This window comes from Schistocerca nitens, chromosome 6 (genome assembly GCF_023898315.1).
Source record: "Schistocerca nitens isolate TAMUIC-IGC-003100 chromosome 6, iqSchNite1.1, whole genome shotgun sequence".
Classification (NCBI taxonomy): Eukaryota; Metazoa; Arthropoda; class Insecta; order Orthoptera; family Acrididae; genus Schistocerca; species Schistocerca nitens.
The window spans coordinates 622,285,152-622,308,945 of record NC_064619.1 but is presented as its reverse complement, the minus strand read 5'-3'; the positions used below and the strand labels follow the sequence as shown (position 1 = coordinate 622,308,945).

General features: G+C 40.4%; 1 protein-coding gene across 1 annotated transcript; it reads right to left on the bottom strand.

Moving 5' to 3' along the window:
* Window positions 1-2,868: 2,868 nt before the first annotated feature.
* On the bottom strand, window positions 2,869-23,471 carry LOC126262389 (zinc finger protein 845-like). Its single transcript, XM_049958992.1, has 2 exons — window positions 22,830-23,471; window positions 2,869-3,690 (listed from the first exon to the last, which is right to left on the bottom strand). Exons 1-2 carry the CDS (start codon window positions 23,325-23,327, stop codon window positions 2,929-2,931), a joined length of 1,260 nt encoding a protein of 419 aa, XP_049814949.1. The 5' UTR covers window positions 23,328-23,471; the 3' UTR covers window positions 2,869-2,928.
* Window positions 23,472-23,794: the final 323 nt, after the last annotated feature.

Here is a 23,794-nt window from a genome sequence, read left to right as displayed (position 1 = left end):
CATGATTTTTACTCATGCACAAACTAGAGGTCATGAGAGTAGAATTGTTTCTGCCACAATGAGTACTGAATATGTAGTGACTAGTGTAAATTTGTCAGGTTATAACTTGAACCAACTTCACTGACATTACAGGGTGTTTCAAAATGAGTACAAGATTTTTAAGACTTTGTGGGATTTCTTACTTTCAACTTACAATTACAAATAATACATCACATTAAAGAGCAACTCAAACTGTTTTTCTTACTACAATGTGAACGCCATTCATCACACATCAAGTCAACATGCAAGTTCTTCCTAACTCCTGATCAGTGTGTCTGGAGTAATTGTTGGAACAATGCTACTTCTAATGTTGTGTAAATCACCGGGTAGCAGAGGCACATCATAATGACCCTTTATGAACCCTGAAAGGTAAAAATCGCATGGTGTCAGATCATGTGTGAATGTGGACACCTTGCAGCCTGTCTAGTGGTTAGGTGCAGTGTCATTTAATCAATCATATACTGAGTTATGTGGGAGAGGCGGTGCATCATCCTGCTGCCAAATGAATTTCTGTGATTCAGCTTCTTCCAGTGAAGGAAAAAGCCATAGTTCTAGCATATGACGATAAGAAACACCAGTTACAATTGCTTCATCGAAAAAGACATGCCCATAAACATTCTGCCAGGATATGGCACAAAAAACATTTAGTTTAGGGGAGTCTTGTACCATCTTGTAGGAATTTGCTGAGGCTCAGATTCGCACATTATGTGTGTTCACATTTCCACTTAGGTAAAATGTTGATTCATCAATGAATGTGACATGATCAAGAAAATCTTCATTGTCATGCAACAATATTTAGTTTGCAAAGTTGGTATGTAAAGCATGGTCTGTAGGCTTTAGAGCTTGTAACAGCTGCAAAAGATAAGGACATACGAGGTGCTATCCAAAATTTTCGGGACTGGTGCTGCCATCTGTTGAAAACCTTATCTTTGGACTAATGGTCACCATCACCCTCGAAGTAGTTCCCATCTGCACATACACACTGGTCCCAGTGCGTCTGTCACTATTCAAACATTTTCTGGAGGTCCTGTTCTTTGAGGGTGCTTATCACCACCAGCAATGCTTCTTAAATCCTCTCTAGAGTGTCGAACCGACGGCCTTTCAACTTGAGTTTCAGTTTTGGGAACAGCACAAAGCCACAAGGTGCCAAATCTGGCAAGTACGGTAGGTGGGGTACAACCCCCATGTTTGTTTTTACCAAGAAGGTCCTGGCGAGCAAGGACGTGTGACAGGGCTTGTTGTCGTGACGCAGCAGCCAGTTCCCTTGACGCCAAAGTTCGGGCCGTTGTTGCCGCACGTTTTCGCAGAGCCGTCGCAAAACGTCACAGTAGTACGCGGAATTCACTGTTTGGTTGGGTGGGATGAATTCTTTTTGCACAATTCCCTTGGTATCAAAGAAAATGATGATCATGCTCTTCACTTTGCTCTTCACCTGTCTCACTTTTTTGGGTCTTGGAGAGCCAGGGGTCTTCCACTGGGACGATTGTTGTTTTGTCTCTGGGTTATAACCGTAAATACAGCTCTCATCGCCAGTGACAACCCGTGAAAAGAAGGTTGGATCATCAGATGCGGTCTGACGAATTTGATACACACGTGCTGTTCTGTTTGCGGATCGATCGTAAAATCGCCACACACCAAACACTGAGTATTATGGAAATCACTGTGGACACACGACATGTCCTCCCGGCTGAATGCCACTCCGCACACTGACTCATCAGATATGCAGCTCTCGCCACCTAACGGTGCAAAGGTCTACTACTCCTACTTTCCAGATGGCAGCACCATCCTGAAAAGTTTGGATTCCACCTTGTAGTTGTAAGAAGTCTCCATACAGATGTCACTGGAACTGCTAATTCATGACTAGCCTTCCGAAATGATTTCTTGGGGCTATGTGTGAAAGACTCTCACTTGTTCAACTCATTCTTCGGTCACTCTCGGTTGTTCCATGCTCTCCCTTCGTGTACAGCTGCACAAACAAAACTGTCCAAGTTGCTCTTTCATTTGATGTATTATTTATAATTGTAAGTTGAATGTAATAAATGCTACAAAGCCTTAAAACCTATATATTCATTTTGAAACACCCTTCACTTATTTCATCGCCGCAATATTCATGCATTTCATGTCAATGAAATTATAAATGTCCTTCCTTTTTAATCTTATCCATCCTACTTCTCTCTTGAACTCAAAGAAGGAACTATTAGTTCCAAAAGCTTGATAATGTTTCACTTTTACTTGTATATGCATCTATTGGTACAACTACACATTTCATCTAGTTCCAAAAGCTCGATAATGTTTCACTTTTACCTTTATATGTGTCTATTGGTACTACTACACATTGAATCTCCTGAAACAATTTTGCCTCAAATTTTTCTTGGATGTTCACACAAATGAAGTTATTCTCACCTGGGTCCTGAAGACACCTACGAGCCATAAAGTCAAAATGTTGTGGCTAATCAACAATTATATCTTGGTGACCATACAAGCATAACATATTTTGTAGCTTTGTCTGAAAACCTTCAATGAATATGATTAACACGGAGGTAGGTTGATTTTTTATTTTTAAGGTAAATACTGTGACACAGTAAAAACAAATAATTGTGTATGCATCAAAACAAGAAAGATCATGGTGTAGAAATAACAGAAAAGGGGCAGTGGGATGAGCTTACAGGCTTCCATATTCTGATCCGCTCATATTTATGGAGATGGAAAGAAAGAGAAAGACTCAAGTTTGAAATGTTCTTCTGTATTAGAAACAACTACTAAATATTCAGTGAGCTTCACCTATGAAGTAACTTTTATATAGCAAATAAATCTTCATTGCATCAGTAATAAAATGAACTGCAGCTTTTATTTCAATCATAAAATATTAATAACAATAGATTTAATAAATTATTTCAATTTCTTTTCATGTACATTTTGGGCCTTCTTCCTAAAGGGGCAATAATACACTCGATGCCTTGAAAGTTCGATAGTGCGCCTGAAATTTTCTTGGCAATCCACGCACGAAAATGGCTTATATGGCGTATGTTTCTCCTTGAAATGAAGAAATATGTTACTCTTAAATTTGAATGCTCCATCACAAAAAATACAAACAAATGGCTTTGCAAATTCAGAAACAGCTGTAACATTTGATAACTGAACTCCACAGTTAACTTTTGTTCCCAATCCAAGCTCGACTGGGATCTGCGCTGTCAAAACTTCAGGTTGATGAGAAGAAAGAACATGACCTCTTAAGTTCACATCATTCATAAACAAATGACCACAGTAACAACAATTGTATGATGTGCTCCCCTCAACACACAATGCAATTCCTATCCGTAATCTTTCACCTGGAATCAACATTCCATGAAGTTCATCATATACTGCTTCAGGTTGTTCTGCACTTAGTTCATCTTCAGGCAATACATTATGAGAATCTTGAAGATGTGTTTTGCTTGATTCATTGGAAAGATTTGATCCAGTCTGTGTTGTTTTCCAAGAAGTATTTTCTATGTTATTGTTGTAAGGCTGTATTATGTGATCCGTTTCTCTTTGTATTACATGGCTATTTCCTGGAATCTCTGACAAGTGAGTAGTATTTTGCAGGAAGGTATCAACTGCACTCTGAGGCCAATGAAAACTGGGACCCACTTTATTTTTCTTTCCATTTCCCTGTAATTAAGTATATAGCATTACTGTTATAGACACCAAAAATACAAATACCATCTCTACCAGTTTTCAGTTACCTGGTTATAATTTCAAAACATCTTCAGCCTAAAAAAAATCAGAAACACAACATTGATATATGAAGGGCTTATTTCAATAGTGGTACAAGTCCATTTTTATTCATGTTGAGATAAAGAGCCCTGAAGTTAAATGAGTGCTGAAAAATCTACAGTTGAGATACCAGAAATATTCAAGCATATGGCTTCTTGCTAGAGATGAACCTTTCTTTCTATTTGTTTGGATCATTAATTTCAGAATCATTATAGGCAGGAAAGTGGAGGTAATGGACTCGTATCACTATTGAAATAAGCCCTTCATATATTCACATAAGAAAACAGGCACAGCAGACAAAGATTGCAATTGTTTCAATAAAATTATCATAAAAAATAATGTCTATGGCCAATGTACACTCCTGGAAATGGAAAAAAGAACACATTGACACCGGTGTGTCAGACCCACCATACTTGCTCCAGACACTGCGAGAGGGCTGTACAAGCAATGATCACACGCACGGCACAGCGGACACACCAGGAACCGCGGTGTTGGCCGTCGAATGGCGCTAGCTGCGCAGCATTTGTGCACCGCCGCCGTCAGTGTCAGCCAGTTTGCCGTGGCATACGGAGCTCCATCGCAGTCTTTAACACTGGTAGCATGCCGCGACAGCGTGGACGTGAACCGTATGTGCAGTTGACGGACTTTGAGCAAGGGGGTATAGTGGGCATGCGGGAGGCCGGGTGGACGTACCGCCGAATTGCTCAACACGTGGGGCGTGAGGTCTCCACAGTACATCGATGTTGTCGCCAGTGGTCGGCGGAAGGTGCACGTGCCCGTCGACCTGGGACCGGACCGCAGCGACGCACGGATGCACGCCAAGACCGTAGGATCCTACGCAGTGCCGTAGGGGACCGCACCGCCACTTCCCAGCAAATTAGGGACACTGTTGCTCCTGGGGTATCGGCGAGGACCATTCGCAACCGTCTCCATGAAGCTGGGCTACGGTCCCGCACACCGTTAGGCCGTCTTCCGCTCACGCCCCAACATCGTGCAGCCCGCCTCCAGTGGTGTCGCGACAGGCGTGAATGGAGGGACGAATGGAGACGTGTCGTCTTCAGCGATGAGAGTCGCTTCTGCCTTGGTGCCAATGATGGTCATATGCGTGTTTGGCGCCGTGCAGGTGAGCGCCACAATCAGGACTGCATACGACCGAGGCACACAGGGCCAACACCCGGCATCATGGTGTGGGGAGCGATCTCCTACACTGGCCGTACACCACTGGTGATCGTCGAGGGGACACTGAATAGTGCACGGTACATCCAAACCGTCATCGAACCCATCGTTCTACCATTCCTAGACTGGCTAGGGAACTTGCCATTCCAACAGGACAATGCACGTCCGCATGTATCCCGTGCCACCCAATGTGCTCTAGAAGGTGTAAGTCAACTACCCTGGCCAGCAAGATCTCCGGATCTGTCCCCCATTGAGCATGTTTGGGACTGGATGAAGCGTCGTCTCACGCGGTCTGCACGTCCAGCACGAACGCTGGTCCAACTGAGGCGCCAGGTGGAAATGGCATGGCAAGCTGTTCCACAGGACTACATCCAGCATCTCTACGATCGTCTCCATGGAAGAATAGCAGCCTGCATTGCTGCGAAAGGTGGATATACACTGTACTAGTGCCGACATTGTGCATGCTCTGTTGCCTGTGTCTATGTGCCTGTGGTTCTGTCAGTGTGATCATGTGATGTATCTGACCCCAGGAATGTGTCAATAAAGTTTCCCCTCCCTGGGACAATGAATTCACGGTGTTCTTATTTCAATATCCAGGAGTGTATAATGGGTGTGTCAACATAACCTAAACACAACTAAGTCATAAAACATTGTGTCAGAAATGTGGATGACTGTGAAATGGGAATAGTGGAATGAAAGTGTTCTTGCAAATGGGAAATGGGTTAATCTTATTAGTATCACAGATCATATATGAGAATTCACGTGGACAATAAAGATGTAATATTGAAGGTTTTAGCAAACATAAAGGGCACTAGGCACACATGTCAAAGGAAAACTATACTTACAATAACTGTTACATAATCAATGGAAGCTATATTAATAGTATCTAAATTCACATGAGAAAAACATAAAACTACAAGGAGACACAAATGCTGACCAGAGGCGTAACGCTAAGTGTTGCAACTAACACATATAAAAGCACAAACAATTATACTAGGTTATGGAACTGTTCGTTCCTTTTTCGGGAAGGTGAGAGAGAGATGTTGCAGGAGGTTAGAAAGGCAGGAAATGTCACTCAGACACAAGGTTGGGAGTACCCACTTGTTGACAGGCCAAAAGAAGAGAAAGATAAGGGGAGGCATCAAAGAGAGTGTAATCCCAATAGTAAACTGGTACGCAATGTGACAGTTTCAGTCATGAGATGATAGGACAGTGTGAAAGGCAAACACACTAAATAAGGGAAAGAAAAATGGTAAGTAAAATGAATATTGCAATTCATAACTAAGAGGAAAGTTGAAAAATGAATGTGGAGAAACCAAAAAAAGAGATGAAGAGGGAAACATAAAGATAAGCAAGTAAAAAGTGACACAGTGCCTTAAATAACAAAAAATAAAATAAAATAAAATTAAAAAATTAAAAAAAGCATAACATGGGTGAGGGAGGGTGCTAATAACTTATCCTTGCAGGGTAACGTATGGAAGCATTCAAAACCTGAGTGGCCATGATCCTCACTCTATTTGCAAGTGGAACAGGAAAGCCTTGCACAGTATGTAATCAGATGTAGTTGGGTGATACTGGATGACATGGAATGGAGGGATAAGGGGGTAGTGGGAAGGGGGGAGGGGGGGAGATGCTTCTGAGTTTTTTTGGAAGTGGGAGCTGTACCTGTTGAAAAACAAGGGCATGGCATGGGGGGAGGGGGGGGGGGAGCAGGGTGTTCAGAGGGAATATCTGCCTGGAGGTCCTTCCCTGATCCTGGGACATCTATTCTTTCCAAACGTCTAATCCCCCAGTCTCACACCTAAAATCAACTAGTGTCCAATTCAAAGACCTGTTCTCCATAACCTCAACTGCAAAAACCGCTCCACTACACAATCTCAATCCACAATCAAAAGACTGAGCATCAAACTCTGCCAGGGACTGTTTCAATCTGAATCTCAAAAGTGATCCTCCTGCTCTCCTCCAAAATCACCCTCTATTGGCATACCACAAATTCTGTTCACTGAGCATCATCTATTAATTCTTCCTGAAAAGTATCACCTAAACCTGAACTCATACTCATTCTGAGATCCAACTTAATCACAACTTGAAAGCAGACCATTCTATTATCATCTTACCTTAAAAGATGATTACTATGGCAGCTGACCATGGTGAGTACATGGCAAAGGGGCTTTGTCAGCTCTGAGACACCCCAGTGTTCAAAACTGTTCCCAATGTTCCAATTCTGTGCATCCAGAATGAACTGCAGAAAATCCTAAAAACCTTATGCCTCTCACAAGGGCTCACAACTTACTCCATGGAACAGCTTACCCCTCCAGACCAATACACCTCTAACTTCTACCTACTTCACAAAATACACAATAACAATCACCCCTGCCACACAAGTGTAGCAGGCTTCAAAACCATTCCTGAATGCATCTAAGTCCTGGTACAGAACATCTCCAGCCCATCACACAGAACCTCCCAGCCTACATAAAAGACAGAAACCTCTTCCTGGAACATCTCAAACTAATTCTCACATATCTTCCATCTGGCGACCTACCTGTCACTACTGAAGTGATCACACTTCACATCACCATCCCATATACACACTGTCTCTCACTCCTAGAACACTACGTCTCTTAATGCCTTAAAACATTATTTATTTTATCTTACTCAATTTCATCCCTACCTGCAACTTCTTCACATTTCAGGAACAGACGTAAGAGAGAATCAGTAGGACTAATATGGAAACCAGGATGACACTGTCCTACGGGACCACTTCCATATCAAACTCTTCCTTCCTGCAGTCTAGGCATTAATCTCCACCAATGAATCCCTCAATATACAAGGGCTGTTCAAAAAGTATCTGACCTTACTTTTTATTGTTGAAACAACAATGGTATGGAGGCATGTGTACTCTCTGTTTGTAGGAGCACATAGTGTGCATGCCTGATTTTTTTTCACAGCTGTGGAAACAACCAATCACTGGCTAACCACTGACAAGTGAACACATGTAAGTGATAGTTGTCAGATTTTGTGTTGAGGTCAAAATGCCAGAATTGCATAAAATTTTGTTTTGAGCTTGGAGATTCTCAAGTTTCAACAATTCACAAGATTTTACAAGTGTTTGGGGACAAAGTAATGGGTTCCACAAGGGTAAAGGAGTAGCACAACTGCTTCAAAGATGGCCACTAATCAGTGAAGAGCTAAGCACATTCAGGTAGGCCTTCTACATCTACAAATGATAATGTTATTGATCACGTAAGGACCCTGGTGATACAGGATAGACGAAGCATTATCAGAGTACTTGCAGACAAGGTTAAAATTAGTATTGGATCCATTCATTCTGTTTTAAGGAAACTTTTTGGACCTCAGGAGGATCTTAAAAAAATTTGTGCCACAGTTGCTAATAACTGAGCAGAAGCAACTTCATTCAGTTATCACACAAGTCATGCTAGATACTGTGAACAGTAAGACCAACTTTCTTAAAACAACGATTCCTGATTATGAGTTCTGGGGTTTATGGGTAAGACCCACAAACAAAGTTCCAATCATCGGAATGGAAGCATCCATTGCTCACAAGACCCAAAAAAGCGAGGCACGTCCGCAGCAATGTGAAAGACATGCTAACCAACTTTTTTTACTCCAATGGCATGGTCCATCACAAGTACGCCTTAGAAGGTACTAATATGAATATAATAGAGGGAAACATTCCACGCAGGAAATATATATCTAAAAACAAAGATGATGTGACTTACCATACGAAAGCGCTGGCAGGTCGATAGACACACAAACAAACACAATCATACACACAAAATTCTAGCTTTCGCAACCAACGGTTGCTTTATCAGGAAAGAGGGAAGGAGAGGGAAAGATGAAAGGATGTGGGTTTTAAGGGAGAGGGTAAGGAGTCATTCCAATCCCGGGAGCGGAAAGACTTACCTTAGGGGAAAAAAAGGACAGGTATACACTCGCACACACACCCATATCCAACCACACATACACAGACACAAGCAGACATTTGTAAAGGCAAAGAGATTCGGCAGAGATGTCAGTCGAGGCAGAAGTACAGAGGCAAAGATGTTGTTGAAAGACAGGTGAGGTATGAGCGGCGGCAACTTGAAATTAGCGGAGGATATACTGAAGGGCAAGTTCCCATCTCCGGAGTTCTGACAGGTTGGTGTTAGTGGGAAGTATCCAGATAACCCGGACGGTGTAACACTGTGCCAAGATGTGCTGGCCGTGCACCAAGGCATGTTTAGCCACAGGGTGACCCTCATTACCAACAAACACTGTCTGCCTGTGTCCATTCATGCGAATGGACAGTTTGTTGCTGGTCATTCCCACATAGAAAGCTTCACAGTGTAGGCAGGTCAGTTGGTAAATCACGTGGGTGCTTTCACACGTGACTCTGCCTTTGATCGTGTACTATCATCAATAATGAGTACTATCAAGAGGTTCAGCTTCACCTTGGTTAAGCAGTGATATGCAGCCAGCCAGACCTGTGGTTAGCGAGCAGTTGGCACCTTCACTACGATAACACACCTGCTCACAGTTATCAATTAATTCAGAGTTTTCTGGCCAAACACAAAATGGCTGTGGTTTGTCAAATTCCCTATTCCCCTAACCAAGCACCAAGTGACTTCTGGCTTTTCCCTACACTGAAAAAGGCTCTAAAAGAGATCATATTTCAGAACAGAGAAGACATTAAGCAGTTGTGCACCATACCAAAAGGGACTTTGTAGCAAAGCTTCCAGTAGTGGCATCAGTGTTGGATGAGTTGTGTAGAAGCTGCAGAGGACTACTTTGAAGGTGACTAGTGTCATACAATTGTATCTGAATACAGATTTATTTTATAAATAAAAGTCAGATACTTTTTGAATAGCCCTTGTATACACCATAGATCTTGTCCACTACCAGGATCTTCCAAGCGGTCTCCTCTTTCTACCTCTGCAAAAACCAGTCAACAGGTGGTGATGGTCTGCAACACATCAGTGACACCACTTGAGAATCAATAAAATGAGGGAGTGAGTCAGATGTGCCAGAAGTTTTACTATCAAAATGGAGAATCTACTACTCCGACCATACTATCCTATCGCCATAAGAAGGGTATCTGAATGGGTAAATGTCCCCTGACAAGTATCATTGTGAAGAAAATCGTCATGAAGTTCAAAGCCATAGGTTGTTTAGATGAATGGCCCCATAGTGGGTGACGAGACACAAGTGCTACTGCTGCTCGGGCAGTTTAGGATGAAATGAAGACTTTAGCACGTTCATCACCACTTGGTAAAGTCAGTTTTCATGTAGTCATACATTGTGCCAGCACTGCATGCACTACTGTTTGGAGAGCACTAAGACGTACCCTCCAATTCTATCTGTACAAAATCCAGCATCATCATGAACTGTTAGCCACCAGTTTTGTGACACAGAGAGGATTTACAGGGTGGGCACTTCAAAAAATGGACGAAGATGACAATTGGTTGTCTAACATATTGTGGACTAATGAAGCCCATTTCACACCCCAAGGGTCTGTCAACAATACCCACAAGTGCAGAATGTAGGCTACTCAAAATCCTAGAATTGTTGTGAAAAGTCCATTGCTTGACTAGAAACTCACAGTGTGGTTTGGATTTGCCACATGAATCAGACCCTTTTTCTTTGAGGAAATGTGGGGTGCTGCATTTCAAACTGTCAGCAAGATGGGTGCAAGATACACTGATATGTTACAGAATAGCATCATCCCTAGCCGGGCTGATATGCACCTGCTGGAAGGTGCAACTTTTATGCACGAAGGTGCTCCTCCCCATATCGCTACTCGTGTGAAAGATCTCTCGCACACATCATTTGGTAAGGATATTGTGCTAAGCAACCACTTCTATTATGCTTGGCCTCCCAGGTCCCCAGACCTCAATCCATGTGATTATTGGTTGTGGGGTTACCTAAAGCGGAAAGTCTACCGTGCCTGACCGACCTCATTAGGGCATCCAACAGCAATTTCTCACCATACCTACTGACATGCTGTACAGTGCTGCCTGCAACATTGTCCCTTGACTACAAGTATTTTTGAAGAATGATGGCTGACATGTTGAGCATTTGATATAAAGAACATTATCTTTGCTAAAAATCAGTTGTTATGCTAATTATTAATTTTGTATCAAATGAAGTACCATCTGTTGGTCATTTTCAGCATCCTTTTTTTTTTTTTTTTTTTTTCAATAAACCCTGAGTCATTTCAAGAATTTGTGTCAGTTTTTGCCTCTCTACCTACATTATTTAATGATGTGTTGAATTTTGAAATGTTATGGACTTTTGGGTCATCCTGTACTTAGGTCTAATACTTTTGTAAAAATTGTCAGCAATATATTCACCTCAGAGTTGAATGGAAAGAATACTCATATTAACATGGCGACTGTATTTAGGCATAACCAACTGAAAATTTTAAAGTCTCATCCATAATTAGGGAAACACACACACAAACAAACAAGTGTAAAAATTTAAATTAGCCACATTTAGTGAACATAGCAAGTTAGTACACTTCCATTAAACAATGAAAAATTCATAACTCGGATTAGTTATGAGGGCTGTTTCAAATGTAATGCCTCAACATATCTTGTATCAACCTTTAATGTGTACACCATGTGCCAGTTGTATAGAGCAGCTCAAACCTTCCCATTAATTTCTGGTAAGTTCATTTTATGAGACCATCAGGGGCAGTGGCATTAGTTGATGTCAGTTTCTGAAAGCACAACAAGTCATCTCTACAGTTAGAAACTCCTATTCTCAGATTCCAGTTTCTTCTTCATTCCACAAGAAAAATTGCTTGGAATAGTCTATGAAATGGAGATATGATGTTGAGTTTCTGACAAATTTGCACAAAATGACACCCACAGACAATTGCACAGATGTCCAAAGTTCACACAATGATACATTAACTTTTCGAAACTGCAGTTGGTCACAATGAAGAGAAATTCAATAAGCTCATCCAGGTCAATCAGCAGATTGTGGCGGTAATAAATGAAAGTTCTGTAACAGAACAAGGTGTTTTTACTGAGTCTGTTGAAACTGTGGGTATATGTGGTACATTGTGCCTGTTTTCAGTGAAGTGCAATGAAAAACTGTGAATCTAGACAGTGAAATAAGTATATTCTCTCAAAAGGGACTGAGAAATAGGAGTGCTGTCAATATTCAAATAAACTTTTAAAATATGGATTCATCCTCTGATCTACAAATGAAGAACTACCAGTGAAAATATACACTGACTGATACCATCAGATGTCACTGTAACTTGGTACATGCACAAAACATTGGCAGGCAGGTAAATTATAGGCTGCCATTAACACAACGCAACAGCTGCATATGCAGTGGTGCTGTGACTCGGAAGAATGGACTGCTGATGAATGGTGTCACACTGTGCTCAGTGATGAACCTGGATGACAATCTTCAGCGAATAAGTTGGTGACCTGGGAAGAGGTCCCATTCTTCCAACACTTTGGAGTGTCACAACAATGTTACTCCTGACATCAGTGGTGTGGGGAGGCATTGGGTATGACTTCAGGTCATGCCTGGTGGTGACTGAGGGAACTGTGATACCACAAGAGTGCATCACGGACATGTGGATCCTTATGTGCTATCTCTCACATGACGGTATCACGGTGCCATTTTTGAACAGGATAATGCTCGAGCACACACGACAAATGTCTCAGTGTGACATTGAGGTACTCCCATGGCCAGTAAGAGCCCCAGGTCTGTCACAACAGAACAATTATGGGATCAACTCAAATGCCAACTCTGTCCCACTGTTGGTAACCAGTTATTAAGGACCAGTTACAACAGTCATGCACCAGGTTGTCCCTGGGGAATATACAACGGTTTTATGACATCTTTTCCAACTGAACAAGTGCAAGCATTCATGCCAGAGGGGATACAATGTCCTACTGAAAGTGAGCTCCTATTGCCAAGGTCTTGGTAAATCTGATTCAGTATTGGTAACCACTGAAGCAACATTACATACCCTCTCAAACCGTAGAGTATCATTTCGTTTCTGCCTTCTTTTCTGATGCAACAGTTTGTTCAATAAATTATATTGATCTGTTGGAAAAGTGTTTTAATTTCTCGTCTTATTCACCCACTAAATCCAAGCCTGACCTCTCTGTGTGTAAACATATCTTACGTAATCAATGGGAATGTGTTGTGCGGCCGACGACCTAGGCCGCTACTACAGTATTGTCGTGCCACCTCGGCCCAAGGGGACGTGCGCTGCTAGTCTACAGCATGCGTCCAGGATAAGGTCTCTCCTCTGCTGCCAGAATACTCTAAGCCCATTATCAGTCCCTGGCGTCATCCTATTTGTGCATTGCTATATTACTGCGTATCCTGGTAAGACGGCAGTCAGTCAGCAAGATGCCTCGCTATCGCACGCATCATGTTTATTGTTGGTGTCCTACGATCTACAAAACAGTTCTTGACGTTGAGACTGATTATAATATGAATGTTAATCGTGCCAAAACGATTGATTTTCTACAAGGACCATCAGTTTTCCATGGTGGGTGTGTTGGGCAGGATATATTCAAACAAAGCTATGATATAAGTTTGATAAACATAACAATAGAGGAATGTTACTCAGAGAAGCACATACAACCACTGAAACACTTACACGTTACCTGCAGTTAAAAAAATTGTTTGAACAATGCTAGGGCCTGATGGATATGCTGTAATGAAATCCACACCTTTCAGTAATGACACATTTTTGAGATGAATTGTCAAGATGTGGAAGAGGAGTTTTTCATAGTCTTAAAGTCTTCCTAGACTTCAGTCTTCATCCTGGTGGAGTATGGTGATGTAGTGGCAGCTTCTACAGCATTTTTTTGTGCCTTGAGCAACTCATTGCAAGAACCGAGCAAAATGTTTTGTTGTCTATACTTCTCCACATTCACAGTGTTGGCCCTTTAAAGTATCCCCATTTCATTAGGTTGTCCTTAGGTTTGCCAATGCCCCCTTGTAAACTGTTCAGTGATCACCATGTGACACAGTCTAGGTAGTGTCCAACCGGTAAGCATAACGCTGGTTTTACCCTTTCTTGCAGATGACTTATTTTGGCTGCCCACAGTTTTTCTCTCACTTCCTTGGCTGGCGTATATAGTGCAGATATTGACTTCAGCCTTGTTCTTGGAGGAGCATGTCCATGCAGTGGGTGTAACTCATGTTTTTGACTTTCTTCCTTTTGGGATTTGTTGCTACTTCCCTTGTGGCTACTTCCCAACACACGTCAGAAGGAGCTACGCTTGCAGATGACTTATTTTGGCTGTCCACAGTTTTTTTCTCACTTCCCTGGCTGATGTATATAGTGCAGATATTGACTTCAGCCTAGATCTTGGAGTAGTATGTGCATGCAGTGTGTGTAGCTCGTGTTTTTGACTTTCTGCCTTTTGGCATTTGTGGCTACTTTCCAACGTATGTCAGAACTAGATATGCCTGCCATGCAGCACAATTTATCAAGGATGGTGAAGGAAATTGGCATGCCCTTACAAAGGAATCATACCAACCTTTGCCTTGAGCAATTAAGGGAACTCATGGGAAACCTAAATACAGATGGCCGGACATGGGTTCGAACCATCATCCTCCAGTATGTGAGTCCAGTGTGCCAACTGCTGCACCAAGGAGTTGGTTCCAGCCATCCAATCATCAGCCTTACTGTTTCATTAAGGGCTACATCTATTTCATTCAGAGTGATAGGTTAATGCAACACTGGGCAGGCATATTCACCAGCCAAGAAACAGAGTACCACAGCAGAAGTACAGACCACCTTGAGTTGGGCACTCCAATAACCACCAACAAGTTTCTGGATGATGTCATCTTGGCCTGACACCTTACATTAGGCATTAAGGCAGTTCCACTGGTAAGTGAGCAGTCTAAGGCAATTCCACGGTATTTGGGTGCAAAAACAATGCTCCAGCTTGATTCCTTCCCAAATCATTTTCAGTTTTCTTCTTGCCTGTCTATTTCTTAGGTGCAAAGCACAGACTTGAATTTTGAATGGGTTTTTCATCTGGTGGTTCTTGTTATAGCACCTGTTCTGCTTCTTCAAAGTCACCTGTCTACACTGTCAAAGCACAGTCATCAACACCTATGAAACTCTTGCATGAATTAAGCCTTGGTTGATCATTTTTGTCAAATTTGAAGAGCAAAGGCAACAGTGCACTCCTTTGTGGTAGACCATTTCTTTGTTTCTTCCAGCAGTTATATCTTTTTTGTAATTCAACACAGAATCTTTTATTTTGCTGTATGGCCGCAGTTATTCTAGTGAAACCATAGTCCTGGGTCAGTGCCTATCGCTTCTGAGGCATTATGTGATGCTGGACATGTCATAAACAGACCAAAGTTTGATAAATGCCACTCTTGTGATCTTCCCCCTTTCAAATACATCTTCTACATGCTGCATTGATGAAATGCCGGTGCTGTACAATTTCTTTGTGGTCTGAAACTGGCCTGTTCAGCTGTAAATGAGCTATCAATCTTCAGAGACAGATGGTTCAAAAACATCCTTTCAAATATCTTATAAATACAGCATAATAATCAGATAGGCCAATAGCTCTGCGGCTCAGAAAGCTCATTTTCTGTTTTCAAGATAGTATTTATCATGATTTCCTCCACATTTTTGGAATACTGCTCTGTTTTAAGTAGTTACTGTATAATTCCACAAGCCATTTCAGTGTTGTTGGTCCAAATTTCTTTATCTGCTCTATTTGTTTGTCATCTAAGCCACATGCCTTGTTGTTCTTATATTGCTGTATAGCTTTTTGCACCTCTTTTCACTAAATGGAGTTGGCAGCGCATTCGTTTCTAGGTGTTCTTGCCTCTGGATCTTAGGTCCTTTGCCCCATTTTTCTGTTTTGCCAATTTTAAGAAGTTGCGTGGCTATTTCACTTGGGGAAATGTTTGGGTGAGTTTTCTTTTAGGTTCGCTCATTACTCAGGCGACACAGAAGATTTCACATGATTCGACTACTTTTGGTCATGTCTAGTTCTTCTAGCATTTCCATCCAGAATTTCTCTTACCTTATGTAAAGATCAAATAAGTTTTAAAGGAACATGTGATGTTTGCTCCTTAAAACGATTTTCTTCAAAAAGTTCAGGTATTCTTCCAACAGATGGCTGTTTTCTTTACTAAGACCAAGAATGAGTTGGTACGGCATTCACAGGGGAAGGATTTGTGAGATGACTCCGGAATGGCTCCTACAAAATCTTCATATGCTTCATGACAAGGATTTATTTTCAACACACGGTTTTCTAGTGTCTCTGAGAACACATTCAAGTTTGCTTTCTTGAAACTGTATTTTCTTCTGAATGGAACTGCCTGGGTTCTTACAACTCCAGTGATCTGACACATGGTCTCCTACGTCTATGTTGGCTACTTGGAATTGGAGGAACTGTGCACTTGAAATATTGTGAAGCTGTTTCTTCACTGACAAAAATCATATCAGGATTCTATCCTCACTTTCAGTGTCCACTGTTGCAAGATGATCGTAGTTTTCTATTGTGAATTAAGCTTCAGTTACTGGATTCAGCCAATTACTGCTTCACCATTCTCATCATCCTCCTCAAATCCCCAGAACATAAAGTGGCTATTAAAAATCTCCTAGAATGAACTATATATTTTGGTTGCGATTATTAGTTGGTTTGTTAAGGTGCACTGGGTGGTTTGTCCTCTGTTTACAACTAGTGTAATTCACATGGTCAAATGTTGCATCATTTTTCAAAGTTATAAGAATGTAGGCTTCCGCGGCCGCTGGGTATTATGCCGTGTCATTGCTAAAAACTAACAACAATAATAAACTAAAATCGAAGTTTCAGCTGAATTGCAATGGCCTTCCTCAGGGCCTGTCGTGCCCTGAGGAAGGCCGCTGCAATTTGGCCAAAATGTTGGTTTTAGTTTATTATTGTTGTTAGTTTTTAGCAATGACGCGGCATAATACCCAGAAGAATTTTAATCACTATTTTTCAAAGTGTGTGTGCATCATGTAACTGAGAAGGAACCCTCTAACCAGCTTGGTATTTACTAAATGGATGTGGGAAACTGCTAAAAATCCACATCCCAGCTAGCTGGGACACCAGCTCCCATTATTAACCCATGAGGCAAATTCGATCCAGGGCCAACGCACCTAACAGTGTTCTGGATGTGGGTGCCTTAACACACTCACCTATCCAGGTGAGTATGATTAAATTAATTACAGTTTGTAACGAAGGAAGAAAGACAGAGTAGAGTCTTATGTTCCATCAATACTACAATGAATTCATTGAAACGGAAATCGTTAGAATGGACCACCGGCTGCTCTGGAATGAGAGCTGTAACTGTGTTACATCACTTGGTAGTTCGTACAGAAGCATATCAGTAATAAGTTTATAATTGATGGGATCAGATTTTTCACACTAACATTCACTGTATCTAAACATAGGTGAGATTTGCAACAAATAAATGTTAATGCAATACATTTTATATTCTTTGCCCCATCCAGTAAATCCATATGCTTAATTATCAACATTTGGACTTTGCCTATCAAAAGGCTTTGATGTACCAAGGGAAAATGGTATCTAATACATATCACAATACAAACTATGTGTTGGAGGTGCTATCAACAGAGAGACACAATAAATCAAGGGAACATGGTACTTTTATAACTCAATGGGAGCAGTCTAATTGTGTATTGTATGTATAAGAGGCATATCCTCATCTATTTCTGAGCACTAACACTTTCAATTTACAATAATTACAAGCTTGTGGTGAAATATTTCTCTAACAAGTTGATTAATTCATGATTAACTATATTTTCGGACAGTGACACAGGTACAACAACATTTTTCAGTTATTTGAAATTATGATTCAGAAGCTAAATCAAAAATATTTATTCTGTCAAGCAATGTGGCAGTATAAAGGCCAATTTGTAATACTACCCGGCATTATACATATGTTGTATCTGTAGAGTTGTCTGCAACTGGTTTATGTTCTTTCTTTCTATCACAAAGTAGACTATGGGAATATGTCGTGAAAACAGAAATTACTTTCAAGGATATAGGAAAGTTAGTTACGGTATACCTCAGGGTTCTGTGTCAGGTGACTTTTATGCCTGACTTTTATAAATACTATAACAAACCACCTGCCAGCAACAGAGCCAATGCTGTTTTCAGATTGTACTGGCCCTTTTATGAAAAGTAACAATGAATGTGATTTACAGCATAAGGTTTTTGTGGCAGCAGAAGCAGCATAGGGATTACTTAACAATGTGACCACACTGACAGCCAGATGACGTCACCGACATGACAACTATACAAGGTTACTAAATGACTAATGGCAGATGTCACTAACAATACACAATCATTAGCCAAATAAAATTGTGAAATATGGGAGAGTGTGCCACAGATATGATACATAAATTGGGGTATCAGACATTAAAACAATGACATTTTTTGCTGCAGAAGGATCTTCTCATGACATTTCAATCAATCACCAATTTTGTCCTCACAGCATGAAAATATTTTGTTGGCAGCACCCACATAGAGAAAAATGATCATCATAATAAAACAAAAGAAATCAGAGTTCACATGGAGAGACTTTAAGTGTTCATTTTTGCTGCGCACTGTTCAAGAGTGGATTGGTAGAGAAGTACTTTAAAGGCAGTTTGATGAATCCTCTGCCAATTGTGAATTGCAGGCTAATCATGTAGAAGTATGTGTAGAGCTAAAGATAACTGGGGTTCTCAGTTTGGAATATTGGGCATTACACAAGTGTCCAATTTCATCCATCTGCGTTGACCCATGACATCATCAATATGGCAGAAATGACTACTTCCAGCATATAAAAAATGAAGACAATGATGTCACTACAGACACATGCCAGCAAACACGAACAAAAGTAAAAATGACACAATAACATCTCACTCCAAAAATAAACTGAAACAAACGGGACAACTGCAGAATATTGGGGGGTTTAGGACACGGACAAGCTAAATATACAAATAATAAAAAAACACTGCACCACCCCAAAACAAATAATATAAAAAAAAATTAATTACAGCATTCCGCTACACCAACAAAACCACACGAATAGGGCGCTTCCCTTGACCTATATAGCTAACCGCAACTACCGACACCAAAAAACAAACACCTACAAAGCCAAAAAGTGGCATCGGACATTTCCCTTGAGCTATATAGCAGCTATCGGTACCAAAAAACCAACACCTACAACTCGGAAAAGTAGAACCAAAGCCCTCACAACTCAAAAACCCAAATACCCCATATGCACTATATCAATTAAAACACAACCGACTTACCATAAATATACAACATACAAAACATCACAATTATTATACAATAGCACCAAAACAAAAGTGACTTATGCACGCACGCGCAGACAATGCCATGGCACAAACGTGGTACCTAACATACTCAGCAATAAGACTGAACATTTGCAGAAGCTGTATAATAGACATCATATCATTACCAATCTCGGAACATAATGATACACTAGTGAACTTCACTGTCATACTGATACCTAACGGAAATAATAAATTTAAATTTTTTTTTTTTTTAAATTAGGTTTCTTTCCACACAACAGATGCCAAACTGATCAGACCTAACAAACTAAAAAGAATCTTAATCACTCACTGAAAACACTTCCACAATCCACATTGACACACCAACTACCTAAACTCAAAACCATGTTAGCATGATGACAATCAAAACTCAAATGAACCCAGCACCACGAGTTAAACTCAGCACGTCTACAGCCACTGCCAAAGGGCACCATCAAATACAACGACACAACACTTACAAACACAACAAGCTCAAAAACTCTGTGCCAAGATGACCTCGCATACCACACCATGATGTCGAGGGTCAGAGCAGACAGGTGGAATTGGACACTTCCGTTGGCCCGAATGTTGTTACTAATGCTTACAAACACATTAAAAACTTGAAAAAAATCAGACCATAATGAGTTAATACAGGTGCTCATCAGAGACATAAAAATAAATATGGAATGTATATAAAAAAAGACAGTCATGAAACATTCATTGGCTTCACCAAATCATAGCCTAACCTCCAACACAGATCAGTCTGTCACCATGAACTTTGTTTAACAAAAATAGTTTTTTGTTGTGATACATCCAGTTGCTTCACCAACTCACAACAAAATTATCACATTCCAACCCAACCTAGGCCTCAGGCTACACTACAGTTCTATCGTTGCAACTTCATAAAACAAAGAAAACAACATAAAAGGATAGTATACAATATAATGCACACATTGTTTCCTTCAATGGATTGCCATCAGCACTAAACCTACAGAAGAAATTAACAACGTGTAATGAGCAAAACGTACGAGCAACATCTAGGCTATCATTGAATCATACAAACAAATATATTACAGGCAGGTAACATGTAAAATATGATATCACAATTCAGTAAGTACATGGATGGCTCACACTGTGCATAATTGCTGTTTAGAGATATCTGCATGCTGGTAACTGAGAGGAAAATAGTACAGATGAGCTTCAGACTTATAAGAACAAAAGCTAGTTAAGCTATATAATACTAGTAGCATTAAGGGGCTGTAAAATTGGAAGAGGTACCATATTACACAAGGACATTGTTTATCAACAACACTTTGCAATAATTATACTGAAAAACTAAGACAACACATCAACGAAAACCAAGGGGCTTAGCAGGAGGAGGAGTAAGGATAAAGGTGATTAAGTACGCATATACAGATGATCAAGCAGTGTTGGTGGAACAGAGAGAGAACAACAATTTATGATGGTGAGGATCATAAAAGTGATACAAAATGTATGGAATGGGGATAACTGTACTAGAAACCAAAGCAATGAGAATTAGTAGAGATACAGGTTCTGTCAAAATATCATTGCAAAGAAAGACTTTGGAACAAGTAAAATCCTTCAGGTACTTAAGAAGTTTACCGATAGAAAATTCAAGCTGTGTGAAAGAAGTAAAAAGCAGAATATCCACGTGTAAAAGAGCTTTTAAAAAAGTGGTTTGTTGACAGCAAAAGTAATTCTGGTAGAATTAAGAGAAGGATTCACCAAGCTTTTATCTGGTGTGTAGTGTTGTCTGGCAGCAAATCATGGCCAGTCAAGAAGAATGAGGAAAAATACTTAAATAATTTTGAAATGTGGTTTCAGTGAAGAATGCTAAACATGAAATGAAATGGCAGAATCAAGAAGTATCTTCAAGAATAGGATAGAATAGGAAATTAGTGGACACAGTACAAATGAGGAAAATGTCTTAGCTGAGATGAAGGAAAGACAGCCAGAGGAAGACGTCAAATGCTGGATAAAATTAAGAAAGGACAAAGTGACTAGCAGATTATGGAAGAATCACACAACAGAAGAATATGGAGAGATCTAGTCAATACCTGTTGTAAAACAGAGATATCGAAGACGAAGAGCAAGAAGGACGAGGAGGAGAAGACAACAGAAGCATTCAAGAAATATGTAACACAAAATTCTTAGGAAGTGTTGTTCTGATATTAGAGTATGTGAAACAAAATTTATTTTACTATAAAAAAATGAGAACTGTTGTTAGTAAAAAGTGAACAAGAAATGTAAAATTAGGTGATTTTTTTCCCGAAGTGAACTGAAAGCAAATGGTGCAAAATAGTATGTTTTAAGAGTAATTCTGTAAATAATTTGTCAGTTTCCAGCAAGTAATGCAGTGGACTTGCAAATGTCATATACAGGGTATTCCAAAACTATTTGTTTAAATTAATACACAACAAAGAGAACATCAAAACAAATACATGTCAATAAGGAACATATGGTCTCTTAAGTCAACCTGCAATGTCAGGGAACTTTGGTTAGCCTACCGGTGTTGATGTAAGATGTGCTCATATCACCGACTGGTCCTGATATTCAAATATTTACAGTCTGTACATTTGGACACACTTGAATTCACAAGATACTCAACCTTGTGCTCATCAACAATAATTCAGTGTTAATGTGTGGGCTGGCATTCTTGGTGATAGGTTCCAGCACAATGGGGGCACCAGCCCATTTCAGTTTTGCTGTTAGGAATCATCTGAGAGACTCCTTTGGCAATCAATGGATATGGCCCGGCCACCCAGGTCACCTGACCTCATGTTTGGATTTCTTCCTCTGGAGAGGCATATGAAACAATTGGTGTGTGAAACTAATGTGGACACAGGAGACCTCGTCGATAGAGTTGCCATCACTGATAGTACCGTGCCGGGAACCTTAAAACAGACATGACAATCATTGGTCAGACAATGTACTACATGCACACACACAAATGGTCGCACATTTGAGCAGTTCCTGTGAATGCCACTGTTCACTGTTGTAATTAGCATGCTAAATGATCTTCTGTGTAAATTGTCCATAGCATCAGAAATTGCCACCAGGGATCATACATATCATAACTCAATATAATTGTTTTGATGTGCTCTCGTATTAATCTGAATGAATAATTTCGGAACATCCTGCACAGAATGTTTTGTAAATACAACAAACAGCAGTTTCTGGTAAAAGCATGTGTATTTTGAATAATCTGTGAGATATGTAGAAGTAGTATAAATTATGAGATTTATATTTTTGTACATAATTAAGACACAAATTTTTTCCTATGCTATATCCACTACATCCTGTGCATTGTATACCTTTTTAGCAGTAACTTTTCTAAGTTCTATACAAAATAATCAAACGATGATTAACATTTTTATTTTAGCATTCTGTATTAAATAACACGTAAATGTTATGAATTCTGACAATGAATCTCGTCACTTCGACTCTAAACCACAAGCAACAGGAGTATGTAAGTCAAATCCAAGTGCAAGTTATCCATAATTTCCAGTACCTGAGCGCAGGCATTATGAATAGGCTCTAACGTCAGAAGTTCCTTTTTCTCAGATCCCAATTTCTTCTTCCTCCCAGAAGAACTGCGTGTTTTCTGAGCTGCCTGTCGTTTGCCTCTTGTGCATCCGCCGTCTTCGGCGTTTTGTTTGTCAACATCCATGCATGTTGCACGCTGTATTTCTGTCGATTCTATGCTGCCATGGAAACTAACATACTTCTCACATAGCTGCGCCTTTATGCTATACAACTGAGCTTCAACAATGTCGTATTGATTGACTAACTGAACGCACGGAATACACACTAAAACGGAAGGGTTGGGTTGTGGTATTATCCACTTATCTCCAATTATTGCTCTCAGTTTGTCTTTTACCGGTGTCTCACTCTGGGCTGTGTATGAAGTGCCTAAAGTCAGATCAACGTAATGTGATAACGAATGCGAACCACAAACGAGGCAGTGAGAGCTCTCTCCACTAATATTACTGTAATTCAGTAGCTCCATTTTATATGTCCTAAACCGTATACCAGTTCAAATGGAAATTAGCTGTCATTACTGGAAACTGTAACACCATCATTTACAAATATCTATAATAAACGTAATAAATGTCAACATTTAGAAATGTTTGTAAACAGAAAACGCACATTGTTCGACTATAAACACCAACACACAACCGTACATCGATTTATCGCTTGATTCGAGTATTTATTCGACCTATCGCAGTCAGCCGACATAGTAGCAGCACAGTCTAATATATGTTAGACTGTGGTAGCAAAAGCTCTAGTCGGTCACATAATATACGAATGTTGATCCGAAGTTTCTCTTTATCGTTCAAGCAGTCTAATATAAAAATCGCAACACTCAGTCTCCGCATTGTTACTCAATACTCACAGCGATAACAGCGCACCAAGTGGCCAAATAGCTACGCCTCTGAATACCATATCGGACGAGCGCTAATGGATTATTTATCT

Coding starts and splice junctions, on each gene's coding strand:
- LOC126262389 (XM_049958992.1), bottom strand. CDS start 23,327: ATGGAGCTACTGAATTACAGTAATATTAGTGGAGAGAGCTCTCACTGC. Junction 3,691..22,829: donor TTCATAATGCCTGCGCTCAG/GTACTGGAAATT, acceptor ACTTAATTACAG/GGAAATGGAAAGAAAAATAA.